The sequence below is a fragment of the Pimephales promelas genome, chromosome 13 (genome assembly GCF_988280905.1).
Source record: "Pimephales promelas chromosome 13, fPimPro1.hap1.1, whole genome shotgun sequence".
NCBI classification, from domain to species: Eukaryota; Metazoa; Chordata; class Actinopteri; order Cypriniformes; family Leuciscidae; genus Pimephales; species Pimephales promelas.
The window spans coordinates 25,994,645-26,012,665 of NC_142781.1; the positions used below are offsets into that span (position 1 = coordinate 25,994,645).

At 38.1% G+C, this 18,021-nt stretch overlaps 1 protein-coding gene across 16 annotated transcripts in view; it reads left to right on the forward strand.

The window, feature by feature from the left end:
* The window catches only part of pde4dip (phosphodiesterase 4D interacting protein), a 63,453-nt gene extending 45,819 nt beyond the window's left edge, over positions 1–17,634 (forward strand). For 5 of the 16 annotated variants that reach the window (XM_089118751.1, XM_089118753.1, XM_089118757.1 and 2 more), the window contains 19 exons: positions 185–617; positions 977–1,212; positions 1,311–1,365; positions 8,040–8,284; positions 8,399–8,542; positions 8,914–9,120; positions 10,271–10,540; positions 10,644–10,775; positions 10,912–11,034; positions 11,366–11,555; positions 11,670–11,791; positions 12,420–12,542; positions 12,660–12,752; positions 12,853–13,049; positions 13,964–14,095; positions 14,315–14,453; positions 14,533–14,579; positions 15,423–15,513; positions 16,132–17,634. In XM_089118751.1, coding sequence (XP_088974877.1) covers positions 185–617; positions 977–1,212; positions 1,311–1,365; positions 8,040–8,284; positions 8,399–8,542; positions 8,914–9,120; positions 10,271–10,540; positions 10,644–10,775; positions 10,912–11,034; positions 11,366–11,555; positions 11,670–11,791; positions 12,420–12,542; positions 12,660–12,752; positions 12,853–13,049; positions 13,964–14,095; positions 14,315–14,453; positions 14,533–14,579; positions 15,423–15,513; positions 16,132–16,301 — 3,149 coding nt within the window. In that variant the 3' untranslated portion in view covers positions 16,302–17,634. Of the gene's footprint in view, positions 1–184; positions 618–976; positions 1,213–1,310; positions 1,366–4,740; positions 6,140–8,039; positions 8,285–8,398; positions 8,543–8,913; positions 9,121–10,270; positions 10,541–10,643; positions 10,776–10,911; positions 11,035–11,365; positions 11,556–11,669; positions 11,792–12,419; positions 12,543–12,659; positions 12,753–12,852; positions 13,050–13,963; positions 14,096–14,314; positions 14,454–14,532; positions 14,580–15,422; positions 15,514–16,131 lie in introns of those variants that run through there. The other 11 variants (XM_089118755.1, XM_089118756.1, XM_089118750.1 and 8 more) reach the window with 7 other exon arrangements.
* The last annotated feature ends 387 nt before the right edge of the window (positions 17,635–18,021 follow it).

Sequence of the window (18,021 nt, forward strand, 5' to 3'; positions counted from 1 at the left end):
TATCGGTCGGGCTCTACTATTTAGTTTTGTTGCATAGTACATACTTATCTTTGTTGCATTCATTTCCCTTTATCACTGTAAAGCTGCTTTGAAACTATCCGTATTGTAAAAAGTGCTAAATAAATAAAGGTGACTTTTTTCTTTCTGAGGACAATATCAAAATGTACTTCTTGCTCTCCTGCAGAGTTTGATGATCTGGAGCTGTGCACATCTCTCTCCTATCGTGATGGCTGCTCTCAGTGGTGGGGTGGTCCCAGCTCACTGAACTCTGGGAAGACTGAACATGACGTGACGTACCTGCAGCAGCTGGTAGAGGACATGCGCGGTCAGCTGTCCCGATCTCAGGCTCAGATCCGTAGCTTGCAGGCCCAAACGCGTGATCAAACTCCAGTCAGCACTCTTCGTAAGGTCAACTGGGGCTTGGATAACTCTGAGGCACAGAGTACAGCTGAGGAGGACGAGGGCTGGCAGTCGTCTGACGGCTTCGGTTCTCTCCCCCGCCAGCCCAAGCAAGACCGAGAGCTGCAGGAGCTCGTCTCCCGTGTGACATCACTGGAGGAGCAGCTCAGGAAGGGCAAAGGTCAAGCAGAAGATGGCAAGGCTGTAAACTGGCCGGGGTGAGTTCATTTATGTAATACTGTACATATATATATTGAATGTATATATTACATTATTTGCAATTAATCACTTTTAATTTGCGATTATGCAATTTAAAACAATATTACATTTCATTTATATTACCTTTTTATTGTTTGTGTTCATTTTTATGTATGCAATGTAGTACAATATTATTGAAAACGATATTTATATTACATATTATATTATGAATACTCTATACTATGTGTGTGTGTATGTGTGTGTATATAGTTTATTTGCTACATTTTTTTTTTTTTATCAATTTATAGCACTAAAATTCCACACCATGTATTCTCACTCTAAGTAATAATGATGCATAATTGCTTCATTCTCTCTGCAGTAAGTTTGACACGCTGATCCAAGCGCAGGCCCGTGAGCTGTCTCACCTGCGTCAGAGGATGCGGGAGGGCCGCGGCGTGTGCCATATTCTGACTCAGCACCTGGGAGACACCACCAAGGCCTTTGAAGAGCTCCTGCGCTCCAATGACATCGATTACTACATGGGACAGAGCTTCAGAGACCAGCTCTCTCAGAGCATCTCCCTCGCTCAGAGAGTCAGCACCAAGATCAGCGGCCGTGAGTGATACATGCACACTTACCCATATACTGTACATCTGACTGTATCTCTAAATGCCTTTCTGTAACAAAAGCATTTCATTATTTTATCACTACAGGGGATCACTCTGAAGTCCCAGATGATAAATCAGGACATGAGCTGCTCGCAATACGGTGAGTCAACTGAACGTATAATTGACCTATGGCTATGCCACGCCCTCAAACGCTATGAGCCAATCACAGCGCGCAGCTAACCCAATGCACTCGGACATTATCTGCTTCCACATCCATTGAAATTAACTACAGTTAGTCAGTTTTCATTCGTTTTTTCTTGTCATTTTAAGTTTAAAATGGTCAACGGTGTGCATGGGGTACATGCAACTCCGACACTAGTGATAAGTATCTGCTCTGGATTAAGTTATGCGGTAGACCACAACACCAACTAAACGTGGATAAATTAAACAAGGATGTCTACATCTGTTCTCTTAGTTAAGTCAACAACGTATTTAAACGTTATCTTATTTGAATGTAAAAGTTAGGCTAACGTTAGCCTAACATTAGAAAACGTTGACGTTAGCTTCTAGCTGCGTTGTACATCATGTCACTTAGCTTCATTAACGTATCTGTAAATAACCGAGATAACAAATGTTAACAATGTTGTGCTGAATGATTCATGTAAATACTGTAGCAAACCAAACGGCAATGATATGCGGGGTTATCACGTTTACACTGTGACCTGTACCTTTTTTCCTGGAGCTGAAGCTTTTCATCGACCTTCTCAGCAATAAAATTATTAATATAACCCTCCAATGAGGCCCTTTAGGTGACTTTGTAATGATATATAATCTTTCTGTCTCCAAAAATCACCAATTGCCTCCTGTGAACTGTCTCTTACTGTGACAGCTGCCATAGCGCCTGTCCCCGAGGGTTGACTGTTTGTCCGAGCGAGTGGAGGGGGCGTGGCTTAGCCATAGGTCAATTGATCACACCTTGTCATTATACCACTTCAGAACTGAATTAGGTTTCCCTTTGCTGTCAGTACACCAAATCAGCCAGAACATGTGATGAGCACTGCATATGGGCCATATTGATTTGTGGAGATTTGTTTCATATTGACTGACTGTACTGACATCAATTTCTGTTTAAACTCCCAATAAAGAGCCTTTGGGGAGTGTCTTTGCTCAGCATTTTTCCTCAGTAAAGTCTAATTGCTTTCAGTGCATTAAAAGTATATTTTATGTGATCATTAAGCAGAACAGCTTGTTATGTAATCATTCATTTTTGGCAGTGCATGCATTTGGTGGAATAGCCACAGAGCATTTCTGCGTCCTATTGACTTGGACACCAGCTGTGATGAGTTTTCACCCAGTAAGCATCATGGAAAGTTCGGTCTGTGCCGAATGAATCAATGTGAGAGATGATTTCAGTAATGAGACATGGTCAAATCTCAGTACATATAAATACAAAGCACTAAAAAAAGGTCAATCCAGTTATACTGGATGAATGAATCAGCATTTGGGGTTAAGGAAGCGCAGTTTGTATAAAGTTTGTAAAAACAGAAAATGGGAATGCACTTACAGAGGAAGCCTCTGGGATAAATTAACCTTTTAATTGGGTTTAAAATGTAAAGCTTGTATTTTGATCACAACACTAATAAGTTAATATAAATTCAAATAATGTTATAGTCAGAAAGAAACTTTTTTTTGTTGTCGCCAGTTTTACAATTAAATCTGTTGACATGTGACCTTCAGTATTGAGATGTTGGTTTTTTGTTTGTTTCCGTTTCTCTTTTCTTTCATAATCTCTTCCCTTACACCTCCATCTGTAAATCACTTACTTCATTCTCCTCTTTCGCGGGCACTGAAGTGGACTTATTTGACTTTGCCCGCAGGCCGGTTAAGCGATGCTGTACACTAATGCTAATGTGAACTGTCAGAAGCTTTGCTACATAATGTCACCGCTAGTTCTAGGGCATCTCTGAAATGTTTAGAACTCATGGGACATTTGAGCAGAATTCATGCCCCCATTCCCCTACAGGAAATGACCCTTATTTTTCTTTCCCTTACACCATCATACATTGTGTTGAGCGGTAGTCAGCTGGTGCGTGCATGAGCTGGGAAGATCTGCACTGTCTGCCTGTGAACAGAGTCATCTGTGTTTGTATATTGAATGCAATGGCGGATTCATGGATTTATTAAGCATTTTTTATATATATATATATTTTAAAATATTAATATTTTTGAAGTTTCTGCTGGAACATCTAGACAAATTGACCTGATTAGAAGAATGACCTGGCTGTTGCTCTCAACTCTGGTGAAATCAAGCTCTACTGCATTCCGCCTTTTCATTTTTTGTGTGGATCCATGTATCTGCACTCTGAGTCATCCACAGCTGGGATTAATTGGTTTGCTGGATGGGTTAGTTGAAGAGATGGTCATATTTTAAAGAGAATAGAGAGACACCCTCTAGACATCAGAGGATGTCTTTTTTTTTTATTTAAAGATTTGGTTATGTTAACGGGTTTCGCACACATTAAATTTTCAACCGTTACAGATGGAACACATATATAAATACATATTTATACATACACATATACAGTATAAATTCTTGCACTACTCATTCAGCCTTGCCACAACACCGCTACTGTATTTATAGCATTGAAAAATACAGCGCGACAGTGTGGTCCAATATATAGTTATATAGTTAACTCTATAACAATATAGTTAACTCTTAAATGCATATCTCGGGTCTTTATTGACCCGGCACGTCATTCACGACCCTCCTCCTCATTCATTTTTTTCTAGTATTCAAGTATTCCTCAATCAATTAATTATAAACAATAATAAACTTCCTCTGACGAAGACGGTGTTGATGGTATTAAACATCTGTTATGTTATTTTTCTGTAATTGTTACTTTAATATCAGGAGAGTCTTATATTATCGTGATAGGCAGAGATCTATTCGTTTTAGATATAAATCCGGGTCGCTGAAGACCCGAATATGTAGTAATGATTGACAAAACATCCATGCATTTAACTGTTAATCTTGATGCACATTATGAGTAAATGGATGAAATATGTTAACATTTGTTTTGTTTTAGTATTCCTTTTTATTATATTTTTAAGAGGAATCGGAACCGAAACCATTAAGTTATTTATGATTCCTACCGCACCAAACCATGACTAATTTCCAAAGGACCATTTAACCAATAATATAATTCCCTTCTTATATCACAGTTGATCTGTCATCTTCCTAATGCCTTTAATTGCAGTTTAGAGCCATCTTTGTCAATCTGGTAGTGGCATGTCACCTCTTCGTCCCTTTTTTCCTTCGTAGCTCTGTCATAATGGAAGCTCACAGCCAGAAAAGGATGATACCCAGTGTAATCTCCTACTGGAAATGTTTCTGTTTGCCTGTAACACTGCAGCCTTTAATGAGGGGAAAGAGAGAGGAAGGGTGCGCAGATGGCCAACCAGATGCCAGATGGACTTATCCCTATGTTGTTGCCAGTCGGTTCATTTAGCCGGAGCTTGTAATTGAGTGCAAACGGAGGGGATTTTGCATCGGTTTGATGTCCTAAGTGTTTAATGTGTGTTTTTCGTGTCCTCTCGAGAACATTTGCCCTGGGACAGAGCTGTCACATGGTTGGTTGCTTTGCTGTGACCACCCGTCTCTGGATTGGGTGTTGACTTCAGCGCTAATCAGGTTAAGTTATTAAAACCTCATGAGTGAAATAGGTCAGAGGCAGCTGAAGCTGACAGGGAAAGAGAGCGAGAAAGATGAGAAGACGGTGGAAGGAGAAGACCACATGCGAGGCTATATGAAAGAAGAGTGTGACTGAATGCCACAAGAGGAGGGACGACAGAATATCATCGTATTTTCATTTGTCGTATTTTTGTTGGGGATACGCAAAACCATACAGAAATAAGAAGGAACTTTTTAGCAAAAGCAATGCTGTGATGATTTACAAGAGACATTCTTTAAAATTTCCTAATTTTATAAGCATTTAATAGTCTGAATAGGCTTTATGTTTGTTTATTGGAACACAGTTGTGTCTCTTTTGACTGAAGCTCCCTGTTTATGCACAGAGGAACACTTCAGCCCAACGGCAAGGACCACACATACACACACACTTCACCATGAGGGTTTGTTGTGTTTGAGAGCTCATGGGGAAGGACGTTACGTTTCAGGAAGAGACTCTGATTACCCTTTTCCTCTTTTGGGAATAAATAGAAAAGCTCTGGTCTCTGAGAAGAAGGACTTACTTCGGATTCAACATCAGTGGCTTATGTTTCTTTGAAATGGAGACCAGGAATTTCAGGTTGGCTTTGTGATTAGTTCCTCAAGGATGTGTTTGATCTGTTCCTGTTATCCGGCAAGGGTAAGACCACTGCCACGCGGGATGTCACAACAGTTGGTATTTGTGCATATGTGGATTTATTAAAACTCTCCTTTGTGTTTGGGAATAAACAGATCAGTCTCTTAGCATTTAGTGTAATCTCGGGATTTGCTTTGCTCTTCACCGAACTGCCTGCTGGAGAATTCCCAACTCCTCCCCCATCACTACTCTCAATCTGGGCAAACCCCCCTTCCTTCGTCAAACGAATGATCGCAGCCCAGTTACCACGGAGACCCAGTTGACAGGCACCACGCCGGCTGCCGATCCTGCAGCCCCTGATGTGCTCCTCTGTGTTTCCCAGCCAGTCGTGAGTTTGGAAAGTCAGGATGAAGTGGCGGTGACCAGGCCTCAAGGGAGCATAAGGGGTCAGGCTGGTCGGGGGGCCATGGCTCCACTTTGGAAGAACATGCTATCCAAAAGCAGCCCCCTGTACCGGGACTCCCTCTTCTCCTTCTCTCTTTGGGAATGGCAAGTGCTGAAGAGAGAGTTGGCTATTCTCAAGAAGCAGGCAGAAAGGGAAAGAAGAACCTTGCACAGACAGATTGAGAAGTAAGAGCTTCACGGTGTTTTACGGACCATGTGAATCATTTTGTAAGCTTAAAACTATTTTAACCAATATATTGTGTTTGTGTAGTCTACAGTTCAAAAGTTTGGGGGTGTTAAGATTCTTTATGTTTTTGAAAGTCTCATGTATGGAAGCTTGTTTCCGCCTCGGAATAAAAAAATAAAAAGGATAATTGCGACTTTTTATCTTGAAATTCAGACTTTTTTTCTCAGAATTGTGAGATATAAAGTCAAATAAAGTCAGAATTGTTTGTTATAAAGTCAAAAGTGATTCTGAGATACTTTTCCCCGCAGATTTGGACTTTGTAACTCGCAATTGGAAGTTAATATCTCACAATCTGAAAAAAAAAAGAGTTGCGAGATGTAAACTCACAATTCTGAGATAAAAAGTCTGAATGTTTTATTCTGTGGTGGAAACTAGCTTCCATACTCATGCTCACCAAGGCATTTATTTAATCAAAAATACAGTAAAAACAGTATTACCGTATTAAATAGTTTTTTTTATTAGTCATCAGTGTCACATGATCCTGCAGAAATCATTCTAATATGCTAATTTATTGCTCAAGAACAGTTGCTGTTTGATGTTTTTGTGGATTGTCCAGGATTCTTTGATAAAAAGAACAGCATTTATTTAAAATGGAAATATTTGTGACTAATAGCTTTACCTTTTGATAAAGATGAATCCTTAATGAATCCTTGCTGAATAAAATACAACTTTTTTATCTTAATGATCCCAAACTTTCCTGCGAGACTTTCCTGTTCATTTTACATGAGGTGCTTTATTTGGTGCCTATGTGTCTTATGGGGTTCCATTTCTGTCAGGATGTTGTCTTGGGAGACAGGTGCCTATGTAGACAGTAAGGCAGCTTACTAGGTCTTTAGCTTCTGAAAAAGTTGCTGTGTGTGGAATAGAAGAAAGAGCAATGTTTTACTTGTTGTTCATTTTGTATTGTAAAGGGCAATTCACACTGTGCTGACAGACACTTCAACGGGTTTTGTCGTGTGAATGTATTGTGGGATGTGAGAGCATGTGTGAGAGAGATGGCACAGACTGCAACTGGGTGTGTGATCTGGGAAACACCTACGTTGTAGAGGGGACTTTTTTGAAAGCAGCTTATGAATAATAATAAATTATGTTTTGTTTTTTTTAATGTAAAAATATAGTAATTTAGCGTACCGTAGAATATCATAAAATACCAGAATACCATAAAATCATTATGTCTATGGAAAGTCCCCATAAATATAAAATCATCATGTCCCGATAAAACATGGATAACCTAACATGTATGTGTGTGTGTTTTGGGCTCTGACAGAACAAAAACAGGTCCTAATTAATCCAGCTTTGAACGAATTGTGGGTACAAAATTAGCCTAATGCCCTACATGCGGGACACACTTGGCACGTGCCAAACAGAATATAGTGACAATTTGCATGTACAACACGCCTAATTTGAATCCACATAAGCATAATAAACCCAAAACTCACTTTTATCAGAACCTGACATTTACATTTATTTGTTTAGCAAATTTGACTTACAGAAAGGAAAAGCACGACACAAGCGCTTCATCATATGTGTCTGGCACATTAACAAAAATAATCCTAAGTGGTTTATACACATTTACTTGTGTATTGAATGAAAAGTGATGAAAAAGTTGAGTTGAGATTATAATCAATGGTTCTGTTTTTGTACTGACCATTATAAATAGCCACAACTGCAACAAGCAGGATATTTTGATGATCACTTGGTTTCTATTTCTGCAGCTGGGTATCCCAACCCACTGTGATATCTGAACATTATACATAAAACCCAATGTCATCTCATGGCAGACAATAAGCTCAATATTAAATGCGATCTATGCAAAATGTCATTTTTGTCTGTTCTCAGGCTGAGTAAGGAGCTACAACAGAAAGACAAACTTATTGAGTCCCTACGCTCTAAACTTGACCAGCAACAACCACGAACGGATACACCTACTAGCAGCCATGCCCTCTCTGTGGCCACAGACCAATCAGACAGAACCTCTTTTGTGTCAGAAGACCACGGCTCAACCAATGAGGATCTTGAGCTGTGCTCCGAGCTAGACGCTGCCAGTGAATATGGCCATGAGGAGGCAGCAAGAAGTGCCACAGGTTTTTGAATTTATTATCATCATATTTGAACATTTTATCATGTTTTTACCACTTTATCATATTCAGGTTAGCTTCTCATTCACCTCTTTTCATTATCCATCTGTTTTGTTTCAGATTCACACAACCATAGAGGCTCAGCCTCATTACATCCATCCAATCCTCCATCTATTACTTCCTCTCACAGCCACCAGTCCTCCAACACCTGTCCCAGCATGCAATGCACACCACACAGCCCAATGGAAACCCAGGCACAGACAGGTAGGAAGAGTGCAGTGCGAGGGTACCAAATCACACATACCCTTTTAAGTATCCCTCATAACAATGTTATTTTATCACTATGTACACTACCGTTTAAACGTCTGGGTTCAGTATGATTTAAAAAGAAATTAACACTTTAAATCAGCAAGGATGCATAAAAGATATTTATAGTGTTACAAAAGGTTTTTATATCCAATTAATGCTGTTGTTTTGTAATCTTTATTCATAAAAAAATAGCCCAAACTTTTGTAATTGTAGTGTGTTGTTTTTTAATTAATGATATATGAAAAGGTTTAGATTGTTCTATAGACCAGCAAACGTTTCACACAATGAAGTATCTGTAGCTGTTTCTCCATGTGTCCTCCCATCAGGCCTCTCTACTGGACCTCTGTCCAGCTCCATTTCTTTCTCCACCTCCCTCCACTGTCCTCAAATGTCCTCTCCACCCGTGTTTGAGCCTCAAACTCATCCCTTGAGAACCCGTCACCCTTATGGTGTGGGATTCTCACTGGCAGAGGTTCACCAAGAGCTTCAAATGCTCCAGAAACAGCTTGGAAACAGTGAGCCTGCATCTGAGTGTGTGTGGCACTGAATAATTCATACTAATTCTGTGACTGATTCAGTAAAGAATAGGCAAGATTTGAACTCTTAACTGGAATAATGCTATTGCCAAAAAGAAAATAAGATAGTTGATTGAAATACAACAAAGTAAACTGATTTGTAACCTTTTTGTTAATCAAACTTTAGAATCTATTGATGATTTATGCAGTCGTTGAATCTTGACTGACTAATACGCATGCAAAAATATGTTTTTTCCAATAAAAAAAACAACAAAATTTTTGAGGATATATTGTGAATTAAAATGATTTATCTTACCTTGTTATACACTGACAAGGATATGATTTTGGCATGATTTTGTTTTCTTGTTTTAAGCATAGACCTCACTAAATTTGATATACTAATGGTAAAAATACGAAAATAGATGGCATGCAAAATTGTATTTATTGTGCTTAGATTTTCATAACTAACTGAGATCAGTCATTGTAAGGTAGCTTCACTCACATTTGCATCTTGTTCATGCTACACTTATTTATTTATTTTCTTAATATGTTTTTACCTGCATTTGCAATATAATCATATTTCAGTGTACATTACCATTCAAATGTTTTGGGGTCAGTAAGATTTAGAAAGATTGTTTCGTTTTAATACTTGTAATGAATACTTATATTCAACAATATACCTATATTATCCATATTCTTGTCATTAAAACTAAAGTAAACAGTAAAGTCATTTACATTGGTCAGAAAAAAAATCTATTATGGAAAATGTTTTCCACAAACATATTATTTTCAAAATTGATAATATTGAGAAAAATTGAGAAATGTTTCTTTAGCAGCATATCAACATATAAGAATGATTTCTGAAGGATCATGTGACACTAAAACCTGGACTAATGATGCTGACAATTCAGCTTTGATTTCACAGAAAAATAAATGACATTTTAACATATATTAAAAGAGAAAAGTTATTTTCTCATATTCAATAATATTGCTCAATATTACTGTTTTTACTGTATTTCTGATCAAATAAATGCAGCGTCGGTGAGCATAAGACACTTTTGCAACATTGCAAATCTCATAGACCCTAAACGCTTTGATCAGTAATGCATATATTCTCACACTGCTTAAATTATCTCCATTGATATTTGGCTTTCTTATCCCAATACAGGCTACCATGGTCCTCAGATCAAACCCCTTCCTGCGTTTCCTCTGGGCTCCCATGCTCAGCTTGACCATAGCAGTTTACACCCACTATCCCATCATGCCTTTGAACAGTCACCTGTCAGAAGCAGACACACCAGTCCCGCTATGAAATCAGGGCCAAGCCTTCTGGAGAGCAGTGCAATGTGGGATATGATGTATGGCCAAAGACCTACAAGACCAGGCGTTTATGGAGACGTGTCCTCTGGTTCTTCGGGATATCAGTCAGGCCATACAGGTGCTCCAGCTGTGGAAATCACATTGTTTGTCCTAATGTTAATAATAAGTTCTTGTCACATATTTTGGAAAGCTTATTGTGCTGTTTTTATAATATACTTCAGGCGCAGACTTGATGGAGGAGCATCTTAGAGAAATTCGCTCTCTCCGGCAGCGTCTAGAAGATTCTATCCAGACCAATGACCGTCTGAGACAACAGCTGGAGGAGAGACTGGCCTCTTCTACACGAAATGGAGGTCAGAGACTTACACATTCACATTCGTCCAAAAAGAAAATCCATCAGTGTGTTTTGGCTTTAAAATGGAATATCTTTGCTTGTATACATATATTTACATAATTCATACAAGTTTCAAATGTATCTATTTTTCCCAGGAGGAGCACCCACTAACATCTATATCCAAGGCCTTGATTCTGTCAATCAGCTATCCAATGAGATTCGAGTGCTTAAAGAGGAAAATCACACCCTGCAGGACCAACTCCAACAGGCCAGGACAGGTAAGATCTTCTTAGTCCTACTACATTCGTAAGGAATGTTAGCAGTAGTACTATATACCAGCTTTAATATATTAAGAGTAAATAAGCAAGCACAATTTTTGTCAGTGTTCATGGTTTCATGGTATTGACTCATAAATTTGCACATGGTTTGTCTTAAAGCATATTAAAAACACCACCTAAAGTCCATAGGGGGACTTTAAGCTTCATGAAAATGGAAAATTTACCTTGTTAACTAGTTTATTTAGCATTTCAGTTTACATTTAATTCATTTTAAGTAACAAAAATGTGGCAAGATTTCCTGAGCCCTGAGATGTTTTGCATTTACGGGCAGATGGCATTAAAGAGACGGAGCGGCTGAGAGAGGCGGTTCTGTCTGGGCGTGGCCAGTTAAAGCAGGCGGAGCTAGAGGCGGGCAGGTGGGCGGATCAATGCAGACGTCTGCAGGCTCAGATTAGAGAGCAGGCTCAGGTAGTACTACAGCTCAAACAAGACAAACAGAACAGCCTGGACAACAGCACCAGGTACAGTGTCAGTCTACAATGACCCTTTTTGCCCTTTGGTTTTGAGATTTTGCCCTTGACAAAAATGTGTCAGACTGCTTTGAATAATGTGTATGTGTATACATTTGTGAACAGGCTACAGCACGAAGTGAATGTTCTCCAGCAGCAGTTGAGTGAGTGTCAATGTTTAGTGCACACACTGCAGTGTGAACTACAGGTGTATCAGAGAGTCTGTGGCACTACCGAGAGCAATACAGGTAAGAAACAAATACATCCACCTGAAACTCATAAAGCAAATTACTGGAAATTGTGTTAGATTGTAAAAAGACAACAAACATTCTGCAGTGCATCAGACTTTCAGGATAGGTCGATAAAATTATGATTGAATAAACAGTAGGGGTGTAACGGAACGGTTCGAAGGTTTGGTGCGTCTTTGATACAGCAGACAAACATTTTTTGTATTATACAGTGGTTTACTGAAAAAACACCATGAATTTCACATGTGCAAAAACATGGTCACCTGTGAAACAAACTTTGCACATGGGAAAAAAAACGTGGTTTTCCATGTTGTACAGCAACAACAATGCAGTTTATGGTACTGTTGAGGGAAGAGATTTGAAGTGCTTACAATTTTGAATTTAAAATATGTCTTAAAAATGTTGTAGAATAAGGTTAGAATTATTGCACTCCCATTCTAATCTGCTCCATCTATTTGACGTGTACATGTAAGCCGGCCCGGCACACATTTCGATCGGTACACATGAATAGAAAGAACCGTCTTGAAAACTTTTGGCATGAATGCATGTACTGTTACACCCTAATAAACAGTATTAAAATAATAATTTGAATTGATGTACTGATATATTCCGCCCTCTACTACTGTAGGCTACTCTACTACCTTTGACCTACGTGAGCGAGAGTCTAAAATTAATTTGCTGGAGCAGCAGTTGAGAGAGAGGCTGGACCAGTGTATGCCTCGCCTCTCCGCCAGAAAACAGCTATTCCACGGTGAGAGAATTAATTACAGTATAAGAAGTTTATCATGACTTAAATGCACATATTTGTGGATTCATTGTGCTATATTTATGATATTTCCATTAACCTTTGTGTCACCGTCTGCTGTAGACCAATCATCATCTCCCCCCGTTCGAGATACAGGGTTCTCCAGCCCTGCTTCACCAGCCGTGGAACTAGATAACCCAAAGTATTCTGCTAGTGGTAAGAGTCTTATATAAAACACATTTGATGCTTTATATAACAGATAAACCACCACTCAACTAAGTGCAAACTGATTAATCAATGCACATCTTCTGATTAGACTCGCCAAAGTCTGCTGCTGAAGATCTGGAAGCTGAGGCCCCTGACGGCTCCTTCGCCTGCAGGACGGGCCATCATATGATTGGTCACGTAGATGACTTCAGTGCCCTTCAGCAGCAGCTACTGGAGGGGAAGGTGGTTATCTGCAAAATGGAGGCGGCACTGCAGTCCAGCACTGAATCACATGACCTACCGGAGGTCAGTATAAAGATCTGAGTTAAGATGAAAGGCTGATGTGATACTAGGAGGACAGACAATACAGAGATGTGAATATGTTTTAGTAGGGATTTCAAACAATTAAAAATGGAATTGAATTAATTACATGATATGATGATTAAATCAATCAAAATAAATTGTATATATCAATATTTGCTTAGAAAAGCCTCCCAAATTACGTTTATATTGCAGAAGATGAGTAAAGATTTTAATAGACTTCACAAAAATTCTATATATACACTACGGTTCAAAAGTTTATGGTCAATATATATATATATATATAATTTTTGGAAGAAAATACTTTTATTCAGCAAGGATGCATTAATTTGATCAAAAGTGTCAGTAAAGTCATAATTCTTAAAAAAAATTCTATTTAAAAAAAAAGGTATTCTTTTCAACTTTCTGTTAATTAAAAAAATCAAGAAAAATATAGAAGGTAGAAGTAATGGATGCTGAAATTCAGCTTTGCCATGACTGGAAAAAAAATACATTTTAAAATATATTAAAATTTAAAGAAAGAAAAAAATATTTAAATATTAGCATTTTTACTTTATAAATAAATATATATATATATATATATATATATATATAAAACATACTATAAGCACAAGTATGAACATTTCTGCAAAAGTATGTCTGCCTACAGTCGAACATTTAGACCATTAAATGTTTCGTTATGATAATTTTTTTTGAGATTATGATTTTTATTTTCAATAAATAAACAACCCATATCATACAGAAATGAGACGTTTTATAGTAATTTAATAAATGCTTTTAATCTTAATTTTATTGTAGATTTTTATAACAGCTGCGAGTCTAAAATGGAGAAAGGCAACATCCTGAAAAGTTAGAGTACTCCAAATGAACTGTTCTTGACGCACAGTCTCTCTCTGCAGGGTTATGTGAGGAACTTGCATGCCAGCACTACAACACTGAAGCAGATCCTGGAGGAGACAAGCTCTCTCTTGAGAATGTTCTGGAGGGCGGCTCTGCCCAGCACTGAGGCCTCGGCCCAGCAGCTAAAAAAGGTCAGAGGGCACTTAAGTACATTTTGGTTATCACAATAAGTCTTGGAAACACTATCCACTTTTGTGCTACTTTGTGACATCACATGTGCTTGTAAAAAGACATTCACACCAACAGAAACAGAATAATAATATTCTGTATAATAAAACCAATAATAAAACCAATCTGAATGTCAGTTATTGGTGTAATCCGACACATTTTTTTCTTAAATGTTTATGTAGGAGCAGTCTTTGAGAAAAGAGGTTGTAGCACTGAGGCGCAAGCTTTCAGAGCAAGACCAGCTTCTCAGGGTCACGATGGAGAATCTGAGGACCTCCAGTCGCACTAAAGACAACATGGAGCAATTCATCGTCAGTCAACGTGAGTGACTCTCTTCTCTTTCCTCTTTTTTTTGTTCGTGCTTATTGTTCTTCTCTTCACTATTTTTGTTTGTTTCCAGTGTCAAGAACGCGAGATGTGTTGAAACAGGCTCGCTCAAATCTAGAGGTAAGTCTCTTCTTCCATTCATATGCTTCTCTTTTTCAACCTCAAGCATGTTCCCCGTCACGCACTCAAAGCTTTGCCCAGTGGCGGCTGGCCAATAGAGGGCGCTAGGTTTTGATGGATGACGATTGTAATGAAGCTAAATACATGAGCACATTTCAATACAGTCTAGTGATTTAATAATGGATGCTCGCCTAAGAAGCATGTTTTGGAGGAGTTTGCGAGTGTCAGTGGTGTTTATGTACATTCGGACATCAGACACAAACACTCGCTCTGACAGAACTGTTCACCGATGCTGTCGACTCACCTTCAGAATGCTGTATTTTGCTGTGTTTGGTAATTCTGAATGGATCTGTATAGTATACTCTATGCAGTCAGGTCAAGATGGTGGCTGGAATCTCCATGTGGTCCTGTTTGGTATTACATATTGGCATGTAGTTATATATGCAAAAGCTCTAAACAAATGTAACTTTTTTTTCTCAGTTTTTGCTTTTTAAGTATATACATACATTGTGATTAAAGAAAAATGTCAAATATTGTTTTACTTTTCCTTAACAAAATAAAGGGCCTGCAGAAAATAGCATCATACTGGGATGTTTGCTGAAATTGATTAGTAACTGCAGCCCTTCCTAGAAAATTTTCCACCAGCCGCCACTGCTGTAGCCCAAATGGTTTTTCAATGTCTCAATGAATAGTTTTTAACCAAATAGATATTTTCGTCAAAGGAACAAAACTAAAAGGACTCCGTCAAACGATTGCTAGCTATTATAGGCTCTATCTCCGGCTCTTTCTCATCGGGTTATGTTCCTTCTCCTCTGTATCTCTATGTCTTCTGAGTTATTCCAGAAGAATGAACTCAAGATTGCCTCTCTAGGCTGCACCCCTCTCCCTTCATCCTTCTATTCAGTCTCATCCACTCCTTCCTGGTCTGATAGAGGTACTGGTATAAGTGTGTGTTAGTGTGTATGTGTTTGTCTAGCAACACATGCATGCCTGACCCAATCTTGCGTAACCAGCATGAAGTGTCATCCAGCTTCTTTGTCATCATATTTTCAGGCAGCAAAAAAACAAAAAATTGAAAAAAATAATAATCTGAAAACAACATCCTTGCTAAATAAAAGTATTAAGATCTTAAATCTTACTTTCCCCAAAAATGTTGAATGGTTGGTTAACTTGCACTTTGAGTACTATCTAAAAGAGATTACCTGTATAATTGAAGCTTGTATGTCACAAAAAAAAAAAAACTTTCAATAGGTTCATTTGAACCTTCCTCCTCAGAAGTTTATTGTGGCATTCTGGGTAATCCAGTCAGTCATATCAGAACTAATCATGTCAGTCAGCTCATTTTTGTGTTCAATAGGTTAGTCAGATCTGACAATGAAAGTAGTCATCACATAGTATGCCTCCCTCTCTTGGTGTGGAGGGAAACTACAGAACCAGTTTTTGTTTGTTTGTGCATAATCTAAATAAAGAACATTTATTTCGGTTTGTCCTGTAATGACACAGTGACTCTTATGTAACATAATAATGACTCCTCCTGTCACTTTTTGTTCAGGTGAGGTCTCAGGAGCCTCCCTCCAATACGCCTCCTCTCTTGGTTGGAATTTCGTGACCCCTCACGCTCAGGATCGGCACAAAGTGACAACTGCCTCATGGCCGGCACAGGGGAGTGAAAGACTACAGATGTCCTCCAGACTAAGCGCTGCTGTCTCTCCCTTTCTCTGAGTCAATCAGTGTCATATTATTTCACCATAAAATGCATTAGATATTCTGGATTATGTGTAGATTAAGATTATGTCTATTAGTCAGTTTTATTTGCTACATAAGAACCACCAAAAAGCTCTCAAAGTTGCATTTGAGTAGATTAGTATTATTAATAGACTTATGGATTGGCAATCCATGTCTTTAACCAAAGCAACATTTTATGGGTTTATGTTTGGTGTTAAGGTTTGATATTGAACCAGCAACAAAATTAATGTGCAATTATAATACTACTGTGCTACCAGCCAGACCTGCTACACTGTAAATGAAAGTCACCCCTGGGACGAGCTGAAGATCGATGGTGCAATAATCTTTCAGTCAGCCTGCTACTGTAGTCTTGATATGATATGTTTGTTCTGTGTTATTGCCAAAGTTTTAGTATGTTGCTTTTTTCCTTTTTATTTGTATTTTATTTTTCATTGTCCATTCTTTTTTTCTTTCTTTTACACAGTTTTTATTTAATTCTTTCCCTGTTTTATATTAATTCTCGTACTGGAGATTATAGATCAATTCTGTTTTGGCCCTCCCAAAAAAAGTTTTTTTTATATTTCTATTTGCTGTATCAGCTCTTCTTGATGGACCATTTTGGATATTTAATGTTTTTGTTTTGTTTTTATTTACTTTTTTTCACCTCCTTCCATGATGGATTTGCAATGTCTGTAAATTGGTTCCTATGCGATAAATACTAAAGTGAAACATTATCTAAAAATAATAAGTTAACACTACTGAGTTAAATTATTATTGTGTCAGCCACTGCAGACTTTTTAGCAAATTGTAGGTTATGAGACTGGTCATAACTTTACAAAACATGTGCATAGCTTTACTGTTCTTTACTTTATGTGGGTTTGAAAGAAAGCCTATTGCTCTTGCATGAACCACATAGCTTTACTCTGTGCAGTATTTCAGTATTCCTGGGGTTTCTGCTGTATATGTCAGCTGAACTGGTGCCATTTTGTTTGTTCTGTATATTATGTTTGTTTATGAGAGTCCAGATTCAAAGCATAATGCATGGATGCATTATGATGAACTGCTGAGACAAAGGAGAGCTATGGGTCATTTTAGTTCAACTTGCACTCATTGTTCTATGACAATCAAATACTTCTCAGAGGTTTGTAATTTTGGACTATCAGTTTAAAATATTGGTAGCAATTTGATTTTAAATTTCCCTTTGTAAATTAATGTACATTGAGTGAGGGTTGTTAATGAGAGTAAAATGCATGTGTATTTCAGGGAAAACTGTGTGGAGGAAACTCAAAACAAAAAAGGACGGTTTAATAAAAAGGAAATCATAAACGTGTCTTATAGTGTACATTTTTATCCTAAATTCCTTAAAACACTTACTTAAGCTGTGTATTATTGGCACAAAAAAACCTAAAAGAATATTTTCACCTCCTCGTACATTTATACTTCTTTTTAGACATGTTCTATCTATAGAAAAACGTCTTTCTGCCAGCAGATGGCACTATACAGCTAATCTACATTGATACTTATGACATGGCAAATTACATCAAGCATATTATTATTAGCCACTTCGGTAATGAGGACGTAATTGAAAGCTTTTATCAGGAAGAATTCCTCTGCCCTTCAGTGTCCAGTATAATGTACTTGAATCATTCATAACAGCGTGCTGCTAAGGAAGTCTGAGCGAATCCAAACACACTGAGAAGGCCAGCTTTTGCGTCAG